The sequence below is a fragment of the Sipha flava genome, unplaced genomic scaffold (assembly GCF_003268045.1).
Source record: "Sipha flava isolate LNK unplaced genomic scaffold, YSA_version1 111_pilon_pilon, whole genome shotgun sequence".
Classification (NCBI taxonomy): domain Eukaryota; kingdom Metazoa; phylum Arthropoda; class Insecta; order Hemiptera; family Aphididae; genus Sipha; species Sipha flava.
This window is the reverse complement of record NW_020271729.1, coordinates 719,762-735,071: the sequence shown is the minus strand read 5'-3', so window position 1 is coordinate 735,071 and position 15,310 is coordinate 719,762. Positions and strand designations below refer to the sequence as shown.

The window sequence follows — 15,310 nt, the reverse complement described above, 5'->3', positions numbered from 1 at the left end:
AACTGTCGTGTGCGCTGGGTGAACGTCGGTCGTATTCACGGTCGACGTTTCGTTTTGATTCTTTGTTCCATGAGCAAAATTACCGCGCGCTTCCCGCCGCCGCCGCCACCGATGGTGCGGTTGCGGGGGAAGGGTCTACAGAGGAATTCCGTCCGATGTATCCATGTAAAATGGCGTCGTAACGCTAATGATCGATATTTTCGCGTTCAAATATATATTACATGACGAAAAACTACCCTGAATAACGATACTTGGCACTTGCCCGTTGATCCGATACAAGGCTGGTAAGTACTTTTGTCGTTATTTTATTAGGTTAGGGACGAAATTTTCTACGCATTAAACATGTCCGCCATGATGAACGCGCCTTGTTCCCTATTCGCGTCAGCCGAGCCAATATCCCGCTCGCGCAATTCGCCGACTTTCGAGCACGTTCGTGTTCGCGACTCCAAACTTTTAGACGTTGACTAGGCAGGACACGGTCGAGGTATTGAACCTTTGCCACCTACGGGACATGTAAACACGATTGTACATATACATTGGTATGCGTACGTACGGAAAACGATAATTAAAAACTAACCATGAAAAATAAATAATAATGGAGGAAAAGACGGCAATCGGAATTTTTTAGGTTATAGACGTTATGGATAAAAGCATTACAGATCTCACGAAATTCGACATAGGAATTGGGAATATGTACGTAAAGTAACATACATTATTACCCTGGGTTTTTGTTTTGGAGTTAAAAGAGACGACTCCCGGTTGTACGCAAAGTGTGTATTCACACTCTTCCATTTTTTCGTTTAATACTCCCGAGCCGACGACGTCCGTTTTATCTTACATTTCAAGATATATCATTGACAGTGTCTAATATTACACCAAATGTCAATTGCCCTGTGTTTTTCTTTATTTTTCTTTATGTTAGATAGGTAGTATTTGAGTACAGTTTTACTACTGTTGACCGTACGGACGATCGTCACTAGTTGTTCAAATTTAGATGGCAGATATGTTTCTTTTTAGATTTCCCCTTAATCATCACCCTGTTTTACCATGGACAGTGACTTTGTGGAAGATATTGGGTCCATCCATTCTGATAGTCAAATGCTTGATTTCGATAGAACGGATAATATTTTATGTCCGGATGGTGTTGGTAACTCTAATGTCAAGACTGAATATTTCGATACGGTCGACATTGATGATGCTTTGTCATCTGACAATTGTATTGTACAAACCATTGAGTCTTCATATTTCACACGTAGTGGTACTCGCAAAAATGAGTTCAACAATATGACTAGAGCAGTTATGGAATCTGTGCCATATGCTGATGGATTGCAATATTTAGCTGCCATATCTTCATTCAGTGATAACTTTAAGGTAGTTATATTCTTAGGAAATTTTTTTTTAATATTTTAACACATTCCTTAAATATTTAGGAAATGGATCAAGTGCAAGGAATTAAGCAAGAATCAGTTGATCCCAGTAGTTTGTTCGAGTCTAGTGATGAAGAAGTTCAACATTTGAGTCAGGAGGAATTTCAAGAATATTTTGATGTTCAAGAAGAAGTTGTTGTTCAAGAATGCCCTGAACAAGAAGTTATCACACAAAGTTGGGATGTTGATTGTTCTACTAATATTGACAAGTAAGTTGTTATTTTAATATCATATTAACTATTTATTAATAATATAGTTTACTTTCTCCAATTTCTTCAGTTCTTAATATCGAACAATTTATTAAATTAATAGTTTTTTTTAATTTTTTATTCTTCTTTGATTTTAAAACTAGGTCATAAAGTAATAATACTTTCTGTGTTCATTATTTTTTATCATTTTGAGAGTATTCAATGTTATTTAGAAGTTCCAATTACAGACACATGTTTATGTTTTTCCCTCATATATATATTTTTTTATACTTCATTTTTATAGTATTTAAAAATGATAAAATCTTATTTTAGTAAAATTAGATTTTCATTTTTAGTTCTCATTATAAATTAAAATTATATTTCAAAATACTTTAAAAATTGTTTATTAGTATTTTCTTTCAAAAAAATTTTTAAATGTTGTTAATCATTTTTAAGACTTTATTTAAAACTATTTAAAGTTTTATATTGTTTTGTGCGTCCAACTACTTGTTTACGTGATTCATTAATCAACAGAAAAATATTTGTTTAATATAATTTGAAAAAAAAAAAAAAATTATATATGAAATATAAATACTGTAAAATGCATGTTCATGAATGAATATTTGGCTTTAATTTAAAATGTTAGTATCAAGAATATTTAATTAGGTAGTATTTTAATTTTTCAGTAACATTAATTAACAACTTTGGTTATTGAAGTGCAATTAGATTAATTTAATAAAATATTTATGATTTTAGTATACTAGACACAGAAGTTGAATGTATGTCATCAACAGTAGATGTTGATATACCTATACCTGAAGGTGAAGAAGTGTCATCTTCTGTTAGTCCATATCCATGTGATTTTTGTAGTCGAAGGTTTAATCGAAAATCACATCTTATGAATCATATGGTTACTCATCAGTCAGAACGACCTTTTTGTTGTGCTTTATGTGGTGTTCGTTATCGACGTAAATGTGATTTAGCTAATCATATGAAAATACATATAGGTCCTGAAAATTTATCAGAAAATGGTACAGGTAATAATAGTTGACTTAAATGTTTAAAAATTTCTAATAATATATGGAAAATAATTTTATAATGTTAATGTTCAATTTTTTAGATAGTCAAAATTCATCTGTTTCCAAAGTTATGAACAAATTAATGTTTATGGATCCGATTCAAAGAAGAAGTGTCACTCCTGGTGACAATTCTGAAGATAAAAGGGACACATATCAAGAACAAAATACAAAAAATAAAACTCGTGGTCGTGGACGTGGCAGAGGTAGAGGAAAAGGACGTCCAATGAAAGATCGTTTATTGACGCTTGGTTGGAATTCAGAATTATATTCCAAACCGCATACATGTAACCCATGCGGGATTTCATTTACTCGTGAAAAAGCACTTCTTAATCATGCTCGTCTGCACCATATAGATGATGGTGTAAATATTATTACTACTCAGAAAACAAATTCTGATAGTTATGAGCTTACTATAATGGCCAACCCTCAACAAAATGATGTCACATATTCATGTGATTCATGTGGAGCAGCTTTCACTAGATTTGATTTTTTAAAACGGCATCAAAGGTGTGTTTAAATGAAGTGTGAATTTTAACCCTTTAATGAGTGGGATTGTAATTTAAAGGATTACTCTGAAAGTGTTTTTAAATTTATTTTTAGAAAAATATTAAGAATTACTATAGTAGTTTAAGGATGTTAATTGACATTTATGAAGATAAAATAATATTCAATGTCTTTTTTTTATCTAATAGTGACATTTTTATTTTATTTATTTTTTGTATATTTCATATTAAAACTGTCCATGCTTAATATATTATATATTATTTTTTTTAATATTTAATTTATTTTCCAATTCAGAATCTGATATGTCACTATTTGATAATCAATCACTTTCTTTGTTGGCCGCTTCGGCATATGAATGAGCTAATTTATTTGCTCTTGGAAAAGGTAGGTCATATTTTAAATTATAAAAATAACAGCTTCAATATTACCAAACTATTTGTTTTATTACTTCAAAAATAGTAGATACACTTTATCATATGTAATGTAATCATAAATAATGTGTATTAATTTATGATGAAAATCAGCAGGATAAAATTTTAAAGTATTTTGGTTCTCTACACAACGTGTAGAACATGAACATGTTTCCTTATTACTTTTATATTGATAACAACGAGAAATTCTTAAAAAGTTGTTAGAGATAGAAGTTACAGTTATATGTCACTTAATGTCTGTAATTTAAGGGATATAATAACAAAAAATGTCTATTGACGTCTTTACTTAATAGAGAGTTAATAATTATATGTCTATATTAGTAATCGTTATATTGAAAAAAAAAAAATGATTCACTGAAATTTTAAAAAATCAAAAGTAAAATTTGTTAAGTTTATCAAATAAATCAAAATAAAATATATATTTTAAAATGTTTGTATCAATATTGTGTGTGAATTATCAGATTTAATAATTATTATATTTTATTTTTTATATTTATTTTAATATATAACATTGAAAATTGACTTAATCGAGTATAATTATGTTTTGTTATAGGCAGCATATGAAAAAAGAACTAGGAAATGTTGAAGAAGAAGTATATGAAGAGGCACATATGTGTATTCATTGTGGATTGTTTTTTAAATCTATGTCAGAGTTAGAATTACATACTGAGCAACATTTGGTTCCTACAAATATTCCAGAAGTATTTATATAAAACTTATTTTTAGGTAACTATAGCTATTATATTTTTTATTAACTGTTTAGAAATCAAAATGTTTAGCTTGTGGAGAAACATTTGATAGCACAGATGAACTGTCTGATCATGTGTCTCAGATACATACTGGTACTTTATCTGAATATTCATGCAAACTTTGTGGAAAACAATGTAAAGATGATAAAGCTCTCCAAAAACATTTGATGATACATGATACAACAGATAATAAATGTACAATCTGTGGTAAAAGATTTCATTCTAGAGCAAGACTTAAACGGTAATTACTAACAATATATTATTACTCATTTTACTATTCATTTTGAACATAAATTATTATATTGTATATAAAGAAAGTAAAATACATCATACGAATTTAAATAAATAGTAATTTGTCTTTATTGATATATGTTTTAATTTGTATGATTATTAATTATTTTGATAATGTTGTGTAGATTTAATGATGATTTTGTTATGAATCATGAATATTTTTTTCCTTTTTAATGGTTTTTTTTTCTACAATAATAATAATAAATTATTTTAAGTATAATTTTTTATCTTTAAAAGTGGACTCCAATTAAATAAATAATCTGAAATTCATTTTATACATTTTATACTGTATTAAGATTCTATAAGTCAGCTTTTGCATAGAAATATAATATTGTTTATTATTTTTTAGACATATGATAACTCATAGAGAAAAAGGAGTTATTTGTGATATATGTGGTGAAGAAGTAGCTGATAAACGAGCTCTAATGAATCATAAAGCAAGTCATGCAAATACTGTTAGTGTTACACGAACTTCTCTAACTGAAAAAGTTTTTCCTTGTACAAGTTGTGGAAAAGTAATTATTTTCAATATTTTATTATATATTGGTCTTTTATTTATGTTAAAATTATTACAGGTTTTTTTATTTTTCAACTTAAAAATATTATTTCTTATTATTATAAATAGTACTGTATTGGTAGTAGTGATAAGCCTACAAAGCTTGGAAAAAGTAAAAAAAAAATATTTTTAATTATTCATGGTGATTTACAATGTGTATATAAGTTTTATTTATGGAAAATATAAAAATTATTGGTATAAATTAGTTAGATATCATATAATTTTATCAAAATAAATTCACCATTACATCATAGTTTTGTGGTTACTAGTATATTTATCTAGAGTTTAATTTTTTTCAACTTATTTTAGGTGTTTGGATCTAGGTCATCTCAACAAATACACATACGAATACATACAGGTGAGCGACCTTATGGATGCAGATATTGTGATAAAGCTTTTGCTGATGGCGGTACACTTAGAAAACATGAAAGAATACACACGGGAGAAAAACCATATGCTTGTCCTGTTTGTCCAAAAGCTTTTAATCAAAGAGTAGGTTTATTTATTAATAATTTTGTTAGAGTATTATGCTCAGGATTTGGTTTTTCATGCATTTACTTTTGATTTTTTTTGCCTAACATTAAATCTAATTTCAAATGCTGTTATAACTTTGGTCATGTTACAACAATTTTAAGTATGAAATTTCAAAGTGCTTATTTTTGCTTGAGTCAATAGTTTTTTTTTAACAAATAGCTTTTTTCAAGTGTTTGATTTTCCTTTATTGTATTTTTATTCTCTATCAGATTGTAAAAACCAAGATTTATTATTTATATTCTGTTAATACTTTTTTTTTAGTTTATTTTGATGCATTTGTCTACTCTTGTACAAACTAATACTTTATACTTATGAATATGAAATGAAAACAATAAAATGAAAACTCAGACATTTTTGAGATTTACTTTGTTGTTTTCTTTTATTTGCTTTTTGTTGCTTATTTTAAAGTTTTTAAACTTTTATTTACTGTAAGTGCTGTAAGTCCAAAGCCCTAGATTTACACTTAAGTTTTAATTGTATCATTATTTCAGGTTGTATTGCGTGAACATATACGAGCACATCATGCTGGAACTGAGGCAAGGGGAGGACAAGTAAATTTTTATGAGTGTAAAGTATGTGGTTATTTGTTTCGATCTTCTATGGAGCTTTGTTCACATTTAGTGCAACATAGTGATGAAAATACTGCAAAGTCTAGAGTTGTTCCTGTAAGTTTATTACTCATTAAATATTTTAAATACATTATTGATTAAATTTAGTTTGTGATGTTATATTTTAGGTTGGACCTCGAAAATATAAACGCCGTAGCAAATTGGGTAATCGAAAAAATACATGGTGTTTAGTAGAAAAAGTCTTTACAGTGTTGTCAGGTCAATCTGATACAGAGAGTTGTGAAGATGAACTAATGCCTACAGTAGAAGAGCAAGCTGTTCAGTCAATTATGGAAGATGATGATGATACAACATATTGTCCCGTGACTAGCCCCAGCAAGTCTCCAGTAAAAACATTTAAGATTGTTAATGGTAAACTGGTAAAACATGATCAAAAGTCTCCTAAGCAAGTGTCAAGTGAATCAAAATACCCTATTATTAAATCTGAATCTTTTTCAAAAAAGCAGAGCTTTGTTCTTAAAGATGGTGAGTGCGCAAGAACATGTCCGACCGTTTTATATTATTCCTCAAGATCAGATCCAGCAGCTATTGAATCATCATTTGGAGAAGAATCCAAAGAAAATGATAATCCAGATGATCCTGATGATCAAATATCTATAGAAGATATGGATTTATCAAATATCAAGGTTGAGCCAAATGAGCAGCCACAGTTTGTTACAAATGACTATGATGCTTTGTGTAATATTGAGTATACTGATCAAAGACAAGTAGAATATTACATACAGAATGATGGTGAATTTGTTGGTGCACAAGAAGATATAATATTAGAAGCTCCAAATGATGATTGTTTGATTGAGACTGAACTTGTATTTGATACAGATTATGTTGAGGAAGTTGGTGCAAACATTGAATTAAGCACCGAAGAAATGGCACCTGTTTATGCAGAAACTATTTCTTGTGATATTTGCGATGAAGTATTTGAGGATAGAAAAGAACTTATGAGACATATTCAAACTATGCACATAGGATAAATTTTAAATATTTTTTTTTTTTTTTTTTGTTTTTTACCATTATTTTAAAACTTAACATGTAAGTTTTCATGTTACAATTTTTTTTCGGTATGTTAGTACCTAAAATCATTTTAATCTAATAGAGTACTGTTTTTTTACCAATTACATATATTATGTCTAAATAGTGGCCAAGATGACGTTACCATATAAATATTAACCTTGTAGGTCTTGTATTGTTTTCTTAATGAGCTATTATAATATATTGTTGTAAGTCTGGCTGTAACCTGGTTATAAATTTATATAAATTAAAATGCTCTTAAATAATTTTTTTTTTTTTGTTATAAGTCTATTTTTTTTATTAATCAAGCTCTAGTTTTAATTGAACATACATTTTTAACATACATACTGGCTTAAATTAAATTCACCAATTTAAGAGGCTGATATAAAGAAGTCGAATAAATATTTGGATATTCATTTTTCAAATGTCTTATTTAAGTTCTTTTACTTTATTTAACAACAATATCTTTATTAATACATAAAATTGTTCTAAATTTTTATTACACAAATCTAAAATGTACTTAGGTTATGCTAATAATCATTTGTTCAACTAAAGAGTGATGCTTATTGAGTACAGTGTAAAGTGTTACAAGTAAATGAAGCCTTGAGTTTTTCACTTAAATCTAAAATTGTATTACATAAATATATATATAATACATAAAATTCTTTATTAAATCTTAAAATGTACACATTTATTTCTCTGATATGTTGATAATATTTAATTGTTAAATATAAGAGTAAGTGTACATAAAAATTGTAACTATTGTAAATACAAATTTTTATTTTAATTATATAAACATGTAAATTGACACATTTAATTCTTAGTATTATTTTATATATAATTAAATTATATTTATTTTTGCTAAGTGCATATGTAATTTACTTATATATATATATATAGTATTAAAATAATTAAATAATGTCTTACAATTAACTGAATTAAGCTGTAAGTGTAGATTAGGTAAACAGGCATCATTTTATTTCTTTTCAATTACAATTATGACTTGTTAAAAAAATGTTCCTGTAATGAAACACTACCCATTAAGTTTTTCATTAATTTGTTATTGTTTTATTTTGTTTAATAAAATGGACACAACATATTTCAATCTCACCTATGCATTGATATATGTGTATGTACAAATACAAAATATTTGTTTTAAATAAAAATAAAATACTTAATTCAAGCATAAGTTACATAGTGATTAAAAAGTTTGTTATTTGTATAAGCCTACTACAACCTACTTGTATGGTTTATGGGTAATGCATTTATGCAAAAATATTAATCTACCTCATGATGTTAACACTTCAAATAGGTCTTTGGTTTTTCATGGTCTTCTTAAATCACTAAATTAATATTATCTAATTATATTTATATCTTGTTTTTTCTTTTTGTCTTCTATGTTTTAACAAATCCATGTAAAAGTAGTTTATTTTATACATAAAGGCTGTGTTCATATTTATTCTTGTATCTGAAATTTCAGATAATTCAACATTTTTAACAATTTGGACTTTATGTAAGTTAAATTTAATTTCATTGGATCAAATGTATAAAATGCCTTAATTATCACTCAATTAAAATAAAAATTGTACCTAAGTAAAAAAATTGTATGATTATAAAAAATGACTAGATAAATTTATAACTTAAAATAACTTATACAACACATTTGATAAAAACGACCTTAAATTCTTTCCACTTCTTAAAATAGTTATACTTTTTGTTGCCATCTACTTATTCATTTTTGGCTTTAGGACGTCATAGGTAACAGTTAATTAAAAAAATAGATTCAGATGAGTTAACACTTAAGGTTTAGCAATGAAATTGTTTTATACGGATTTATAAATAGCCCGAGGTTGTGTTTATTTGTTAGGTCTTAGTATTTTTAAACTAAAATATTCTTAACGCACGAGGGGGAATTAATAGAATGGATTAAATGAGTAGGATTTTTCGTCGCATAAATATAATGTTTGTTGTGCAAATCTTGCGTATCTGTCTATTAACAGTGACGGCCATCGTGGACTCATATTTATCTATTAACGATTTCCGAATGAGCATGCACGCTCGTAAAACAAATGATATATGTTTCAGCAGTTTGGTGTGAACGACGTGCTGGCCGAACACCAGTCATTCATTTCAATGGCAATTAATGTTCCCTAAGGAAAGATCTCCAAATCATCATGCGACGTGTGTTATCGAGAGGCTCGGTGAGAATTAAAAGTAAACACTTTGATGTTAAATGTTGGGAAAGAAAAAAAAAATGCGGGATATTAAACAATTTTTGGAAGAGTCGACAATTGTATTGTTAGTGTGTTGACGAACCGAACGAACGCGAAACCGAGATGAAATCGGATGTCTGGGCCAAGGAATTCGGAATTTGTCAAGTCCGTTACGACGGCCAGTAGTCTGCTTGCTCGTCCAAGGGGGACGTCCCAGATATAATATCTCGAGTTCGGTAGAGGGTTCAGACCTTGTCAGGGAATTCGTCATAATACGCATTGGATAATATCCCGTCGGCATCGTTGCTCGAGGTTTTCAAGCGCTCCAGAGAAGGCGCGTAGCCAGGGACAGTGTTACAGGTTTAGTAACACAACTCCCTCATTGACCATGTTAAACGTAAATCTCGTAAAGGTTAGTTTATAAAGATTTATTGTGAACCGCAATGAAAACATATTTATCGTGATGAATATATATGCACACATATAGTGGTGGACGCAAGGAGGGGTTTTGGGGGTTCAAACCCCCCCTTCGAAATGAATGGATGATTAATTTCAATCGTAATTATCCTACCCTATGTATCTTAAAAAAATTAATTGTTCAAAATACGATTAAAATATGCTAGAAAAAAATGTTTTGTTAAGAAAAGTGAATTTGTAATAATTTGTAATTTTCCAAATGTTTTGAAAGGTATTGGTACTTAAAACTCAAATTTTTGAAATTCCATGATGGCAATACTTCGTAAAAATAATGCGTGTTTGTAAGTCGCTTAATACCAGTAAGTAAAAATAAGTAAATATACGTAATCGATATAATATTATTTACAATGGTACATTATGATTGACGGTTTTCCTAAATTTTGTGTTGTATGGTCATGTGATAACGATCGACAATAGTCAATCTATAGTTAATAGTCAGTTATTTCAAAATAACGGTAATTAGGCCTGTATTTAGAGGGGCACGGATAGGCACATGTCCGGGGGCGTTAAGTCTTAAGGGTGGCAAAATATTTTAGCAAAATTAATTTTAAAAATGATGTATTTAATAAAAAAAAAAAAAATAAATAAAACAATTAAAAAAAAAATAGTATGTTTATGTTATAATTTGTTTAATTTGTTAATTAAAAAAAGTATTAAACGATTTTCATTTATAAGTTATACTTTAATATTAAAAAATCTCAATTATGGACGAAATAATAAGTGTTATATTATTATTTATTTTTTTTTATTTTTTTTTGGGGGGAGGCATAAATAATATGCCCGGGTTGCCAAATTTTTAAATACGGGCCTGACGGTAATTATTCTTATTTTTTCTAAACGCCCCCCGAAATTTTTTTCTGTGTCCGCCCCTGTATACATATAACAATAATTTAAAGCCGGTACCCGACTTCTCATTACATCGTTTTGTCTGAAATCTAAAGCCGTCAATTTGTGTCGTTCCATAGACGATTTAATATATATATAAATAAGAGACAAAATTTGCACTTGAAATTTTAATTAAATATTGAAATATTTTCTCGTACATTAGGTAGGTCATGTATTCGTACGATTGTATAAAAAGTATACTTAAAGTTATATTATTTTGCTATGCATAATTTTGACGATTGATATTGGATAACACCCCCTGTCCCTTTTTGAAATGCTTAGTGCTTGCTCCGGATGAACTTTGTAAGGATTTCGATCAAGGCGGGCGGGCTTAGTGTTATGTGTTAAGACTTTGTATGTGTTCTGGGACGGCCGATCCCTCGGTATAGCATCGCCACTGAAAGTTTCACTCGGATTCAGTCGGGGTGGTGGTGAAAATTACCGTTAGTATAAAAAGTAATAATAGTAATTTTTAAAATGTCAATACGATTGGGTATAATAATAATAATATTATTATACGTAAATAGTTGGTAATAATAATATTAATATGTGTATAAATATCCGGTTATAAAATAATAATAATAACAGGCGAATTACGGAGGATGGATTAAACGAGGGAGGTTGTCGCGCGGTGCAGCGGGGCCGCTGTTACACACACGGAGTTCGGGCCGTTTACAACGGGGTGGGTTGCACGTTGTCGTTGCACGTTGATCGGGATGTCATGGTGAGCGCGGTGGACGTGTTCTCTTTGCTGACCAGCTCGGCACGGCCGACCAGCGGTCCCGTCTCGCCGCAGCACTCGACCTCGTCGTCCCTGCACCCACCGCCACCGCCTCCACCACCACCGCCGCCGCTGACTGCCTGGCACAGTATGGTGGTGGCCCGGCCGGTGCGGCCGCCGCCGCGTTCCGAGCCGCCGCGGTTCTTGCGCGGGAACGTGCTGTTCTCTTGGTGCAGGCCCGCGTTCACGTCCTTGCCCGCGGCGCACGTGCACGCCTTCAGAAAACTCTTCTTAAAGTTGTCGCTGAGGAACGCGTACAGGATGGGGTTCATGGCGCTGTTGCTATAGCTAAGGCAGCCGGCCAACAGGAATATGGTGATGACGATCTTCGACTGGCACTGCTTGGGCGGCGTGAATATCAGCGCCACCTGCGTGATCCAGTACGGCAGCCAGCACAGCACGTACACCGTGATCACCGTCAGCACCAACTTGGTCACCTTCCGGTGCGACTTCTTCTTCTCCTTCGACTTGTTCACCGGTCCCACCTGCCGTCCCGCACACCGAGAACACAAAACGCGCATAATTATTATTCGCGTAGGTATACGGTTAATGCAAAGCGTGTGACGTGACCACTATTGACACTAGTTGACAGCTGCGCAGTGTCGCTTTTAACGGAGGGCGTTTTTTTTAAATTTTTTCATGCATGTATGTATGCATGTATATATTTAGTCGTCCTAGCTTTAACGAATTTTCACGTTTTTCGGAAAATCATTGAAGTGTATAATGACATGCAAGACTTAATGGTTATAAAGACTTTTATGCACTAGACATTTGTTGAAGTTATCTTTCTTTCGTAGCGAATTGTTCAACTCTGTACCTGCTTCGGAATCCTATGTGCTTAAATGGTTTTTTTTTTTTTAAACAACAACTGCTGCGAGATCTTATCCGTCTGTTGTGGACATTTTAACCGTATCGTTTGTTAGCGATTGGTGAAAATGTCACAGATTTTACTGTCTGATTTCCTTTCCATTCTTCTCAAAACATTAAAAAAAAACATGATCAGACTCCTGGTCTTTTCTTTCCCCCAACTTTGCCCCCTGGCACAGATTTATCTCCACGTCTATTTCTCATTTCCCTTGGTTCCAAGATCTGAACCTTTTTCGATCCACAATCATCTCCTTTTCTCGACTCCGTTTTGATCTTAATCTTCTTCCTAATTCAATTCACTTGATTCTTCTTCTTTTTGCACTCTCCATACAAATGAAGTCATACGAGACTTAAATCACATTATTTTCTTATGTTCTTATTTTTCTCTTCTCCGGAACTCGTTATTCAACAAACTTTCCTCTCTTGGGCTACTCTTCCTTTTTTATAATTCTTCTTCTCAATTCTCGTTCTTCTTTTATTACCTCACTTATCATTAATTTCATCTTTAACGCAGGTTTCCACTTTTAAATTATTTAAATTAATTTAAATTTATTGTAAAATATTTCACCCATTGTTTTGCAACACAAATAATTTTTAATCACTGTATTTTCACAAAAACACGTAATTTTTAAGTTATTATATGTTTTAAATAAAAGCAATAAAAGCAATAAAAAAAAAAATAGTTTTTTTAGTGTTTCTTGCTGTACAGGATTATTTTTGATTATTTTTCCCCGAATCACTTAAAAACAACCTAATATTTTGTTAAACATAAGTGTGCACTCTCAGTTTGTTGTATCAAGTTATCTTCTACGAGAAAATATGCAGGAATTACATATTCAAAACATCACTATTGTATATGTAAGAGTGAAGCAAAATTACGGTTTTCCAAGACATCACTTTTCCGCGCCCGAAAACCGAGCACACGTACGGAAAACATAATACGCACGCTTGCGGAAAGTAGCACGACAAAACACAACAAAAACTCGGCATTATGTATGTCAATTATTTAAGACGATTACGCGGAAATATTTCTCTAAAATTTCTGATCAATCGATGTCGAACTCCGCTCGGGTGGTGCAATTAAATATTTGCAAATTTTACTATTCATAATAATATGCTCTATAGCAGCGGTTTCCAACCTTTTCGAGACCATTACCCGTAAACCGGGTAAGATGTTATTAAATATCCTTACTTGCTAATAAAGCACGTGCACCAGACCTAACATAAAACCCGTATTATCGGGTTATCGGTTATTGTGACTCAATTAGACCGATTTATGGAACCGCATTGATGGATAATACGTATCCCTGTTTTCAAAATTGAGTAACATAGTAGTCACATCGAGACATGATAAGTTTATAATTTTGACTCAGTAACTTCCCTGAAACATTACCATGACGCTTAATGTCCGGTATTGTGAAGTTAGCGCATGCAATGTCGCTAGACAATGGTCTGTGTTCCGACACATTGTAACTTCCATGTGCTATTTACAATTTTCATCGTATAAACACAATATAATTCATAATATTATGTAAAGAAAAAATTAAATTTTTTATTTTATGTTCGTACTTATGTAAAAATGGTTCGTTGTGCAGAAGATAATCGAGAGTACACTATATAAATATAATTTGAAGATAATAAAACAATTATAATAATTTTGACAAGAGGTAATACGTAATCAAATAAATACATAATAAGTACATAAAAAAATAAAAATAGTCCAGTTTTTACCTCTCAAAAAATTCTATTTTACCCCTTGTTGTGTGATTACCCTCAGGTTGGAAACCACATACAGTGTATAGGAATGCAACGCAAATTATTATTGTCGTGTTATATGAGTACATGTAATATATACGCAGTCGTATTGTGTTACGTTCTGTGTTACTCGTGTATACCTATACTTATACTATTCACGGCCATGTGTTCGGTACAATACAACATAATATTACACAGTTGAATTATATAATCTATGATAGTATTGTCCATTTCCGTCACCGCCGGTATTCGTATAACGACGCGCTTCGCATGTGCATGTAAACATATTAGGTGCCTACGGACTGTAGGGGTGACGGTACAAAATGATTTTACAAAAGTCGACGGATATTTCCGTGCGTGCGATCAAAAGGGTTTTTTTTAACATTTTATTAATATCACGATTGCGTGAACATGTGGTTCCGTATCCCGAGCTCGCGAAATTGTATGTACTACGATGCGCTTTGAGCAGTACAAAAAATAAAGTACATTTGTTCTACGACATTTTAAAGCGTGTAATAAAATCTTAGGAGTCACAAAATACTGTTCTTTTATTATTGAACATTGTGTAATTGGTTCACTCTATGCGAAAAAATTCGTTTAGGGTAACTTGTATACATGAAATACGGTCACGTTTGCTCGTAGACTTGGCGAGCATACCCGCGGACGAGCGTGTCCTACACTTGACGGCGAAACGGAACGCATGATATCTAAAGGATTTGTCGACGACAACGGGGAGTTTGCTTTAACGTACCTGTTCGCGTTGTGTATAGATATTATTATACATCGAAGGTAGAGATGGTTTGAAGATTTGCATCTTACCAGGGTAGTATAATTCAAACCACCCCACCTACCCCGTAAATTTTTTTCTAGCTTCTCTCGAATCACATTAAAATTACTTAAACGCTAAAACGTAAATTATGTATCTCCTAATTCGAG

At 31.3% G+C, this 15,310-nt stretch overlaps 2 protein-coding genes across 11 annotated transcripts in view; one reads left to right on the top strand and one right to left on the bottom strand.

The window, feature by feature from the left end:
* Nucleotides 1–115: 115 nt before the first annotated feature.
* LOC112688737 (zinc finger protein 569) lies at nt 116–7,663 on the top strand. 3 transcript variants are annotated; one of them, XM_025562105.1, is made up of 11 exons: nt 116–284; nt 1,257–1,371; nt 1,431–1,636; nt 2,372–2,652; nt 2,736–3,201; nt 4,183–4,330; nt 4,393–4,619; nt 5,019–5,184; nt 5,535–5,717; nt 6,251–6,424; nt 6,496–7,663. In XM_025562105.1, exons 2-11 carry the CDS (start codon nt 1,285–1,287, stop codon nt 7,357–7,359), a joined length of 2,802 nt encoding a protein of 933 aa, XP_025417890.1. In that variant the 5' UTR covers nt 116–284; nt 1,257–1,284; the 3' UTR covers nt 7,360–7,663. The 3 variants fall into 3 exon arrangements, with proteins under 3 accessions (XP_025417890.1, XP_025417883.1, XP_025417876.1); XM_025562098.1 differs by having other exon boundaries at nt 1,056–1,371; XM_025562091.1 differs by having other exon boundaries at nt 1,018–1,371.
* A 3,241-nt stretch (nt 7,664–10,904) lies between these two features.
* LOC112688636 (somatostatin receptor type 5-like) overlaps nt 10,905–15,310 on the bottom strand; it is a 256,452-nt gene continuing 252,046 nt past the window's right edge. For all 8 annotated transcript variants that reach the window (XM_025561939.1, XM_025561930.1, XM_025561955.1 and 5 more), the window contains one exon: nt 10,905–12,237. In XM_025561939.1, the coding sequence (XP_025417724.1) occupies nt 11,644–12,237 (594 nt within the window). In that variant the 3' untranslated portion in view covers nt 10,905–11,643. The remainder of the gene's footprint in view (nt 12,238–15,310) is intronic.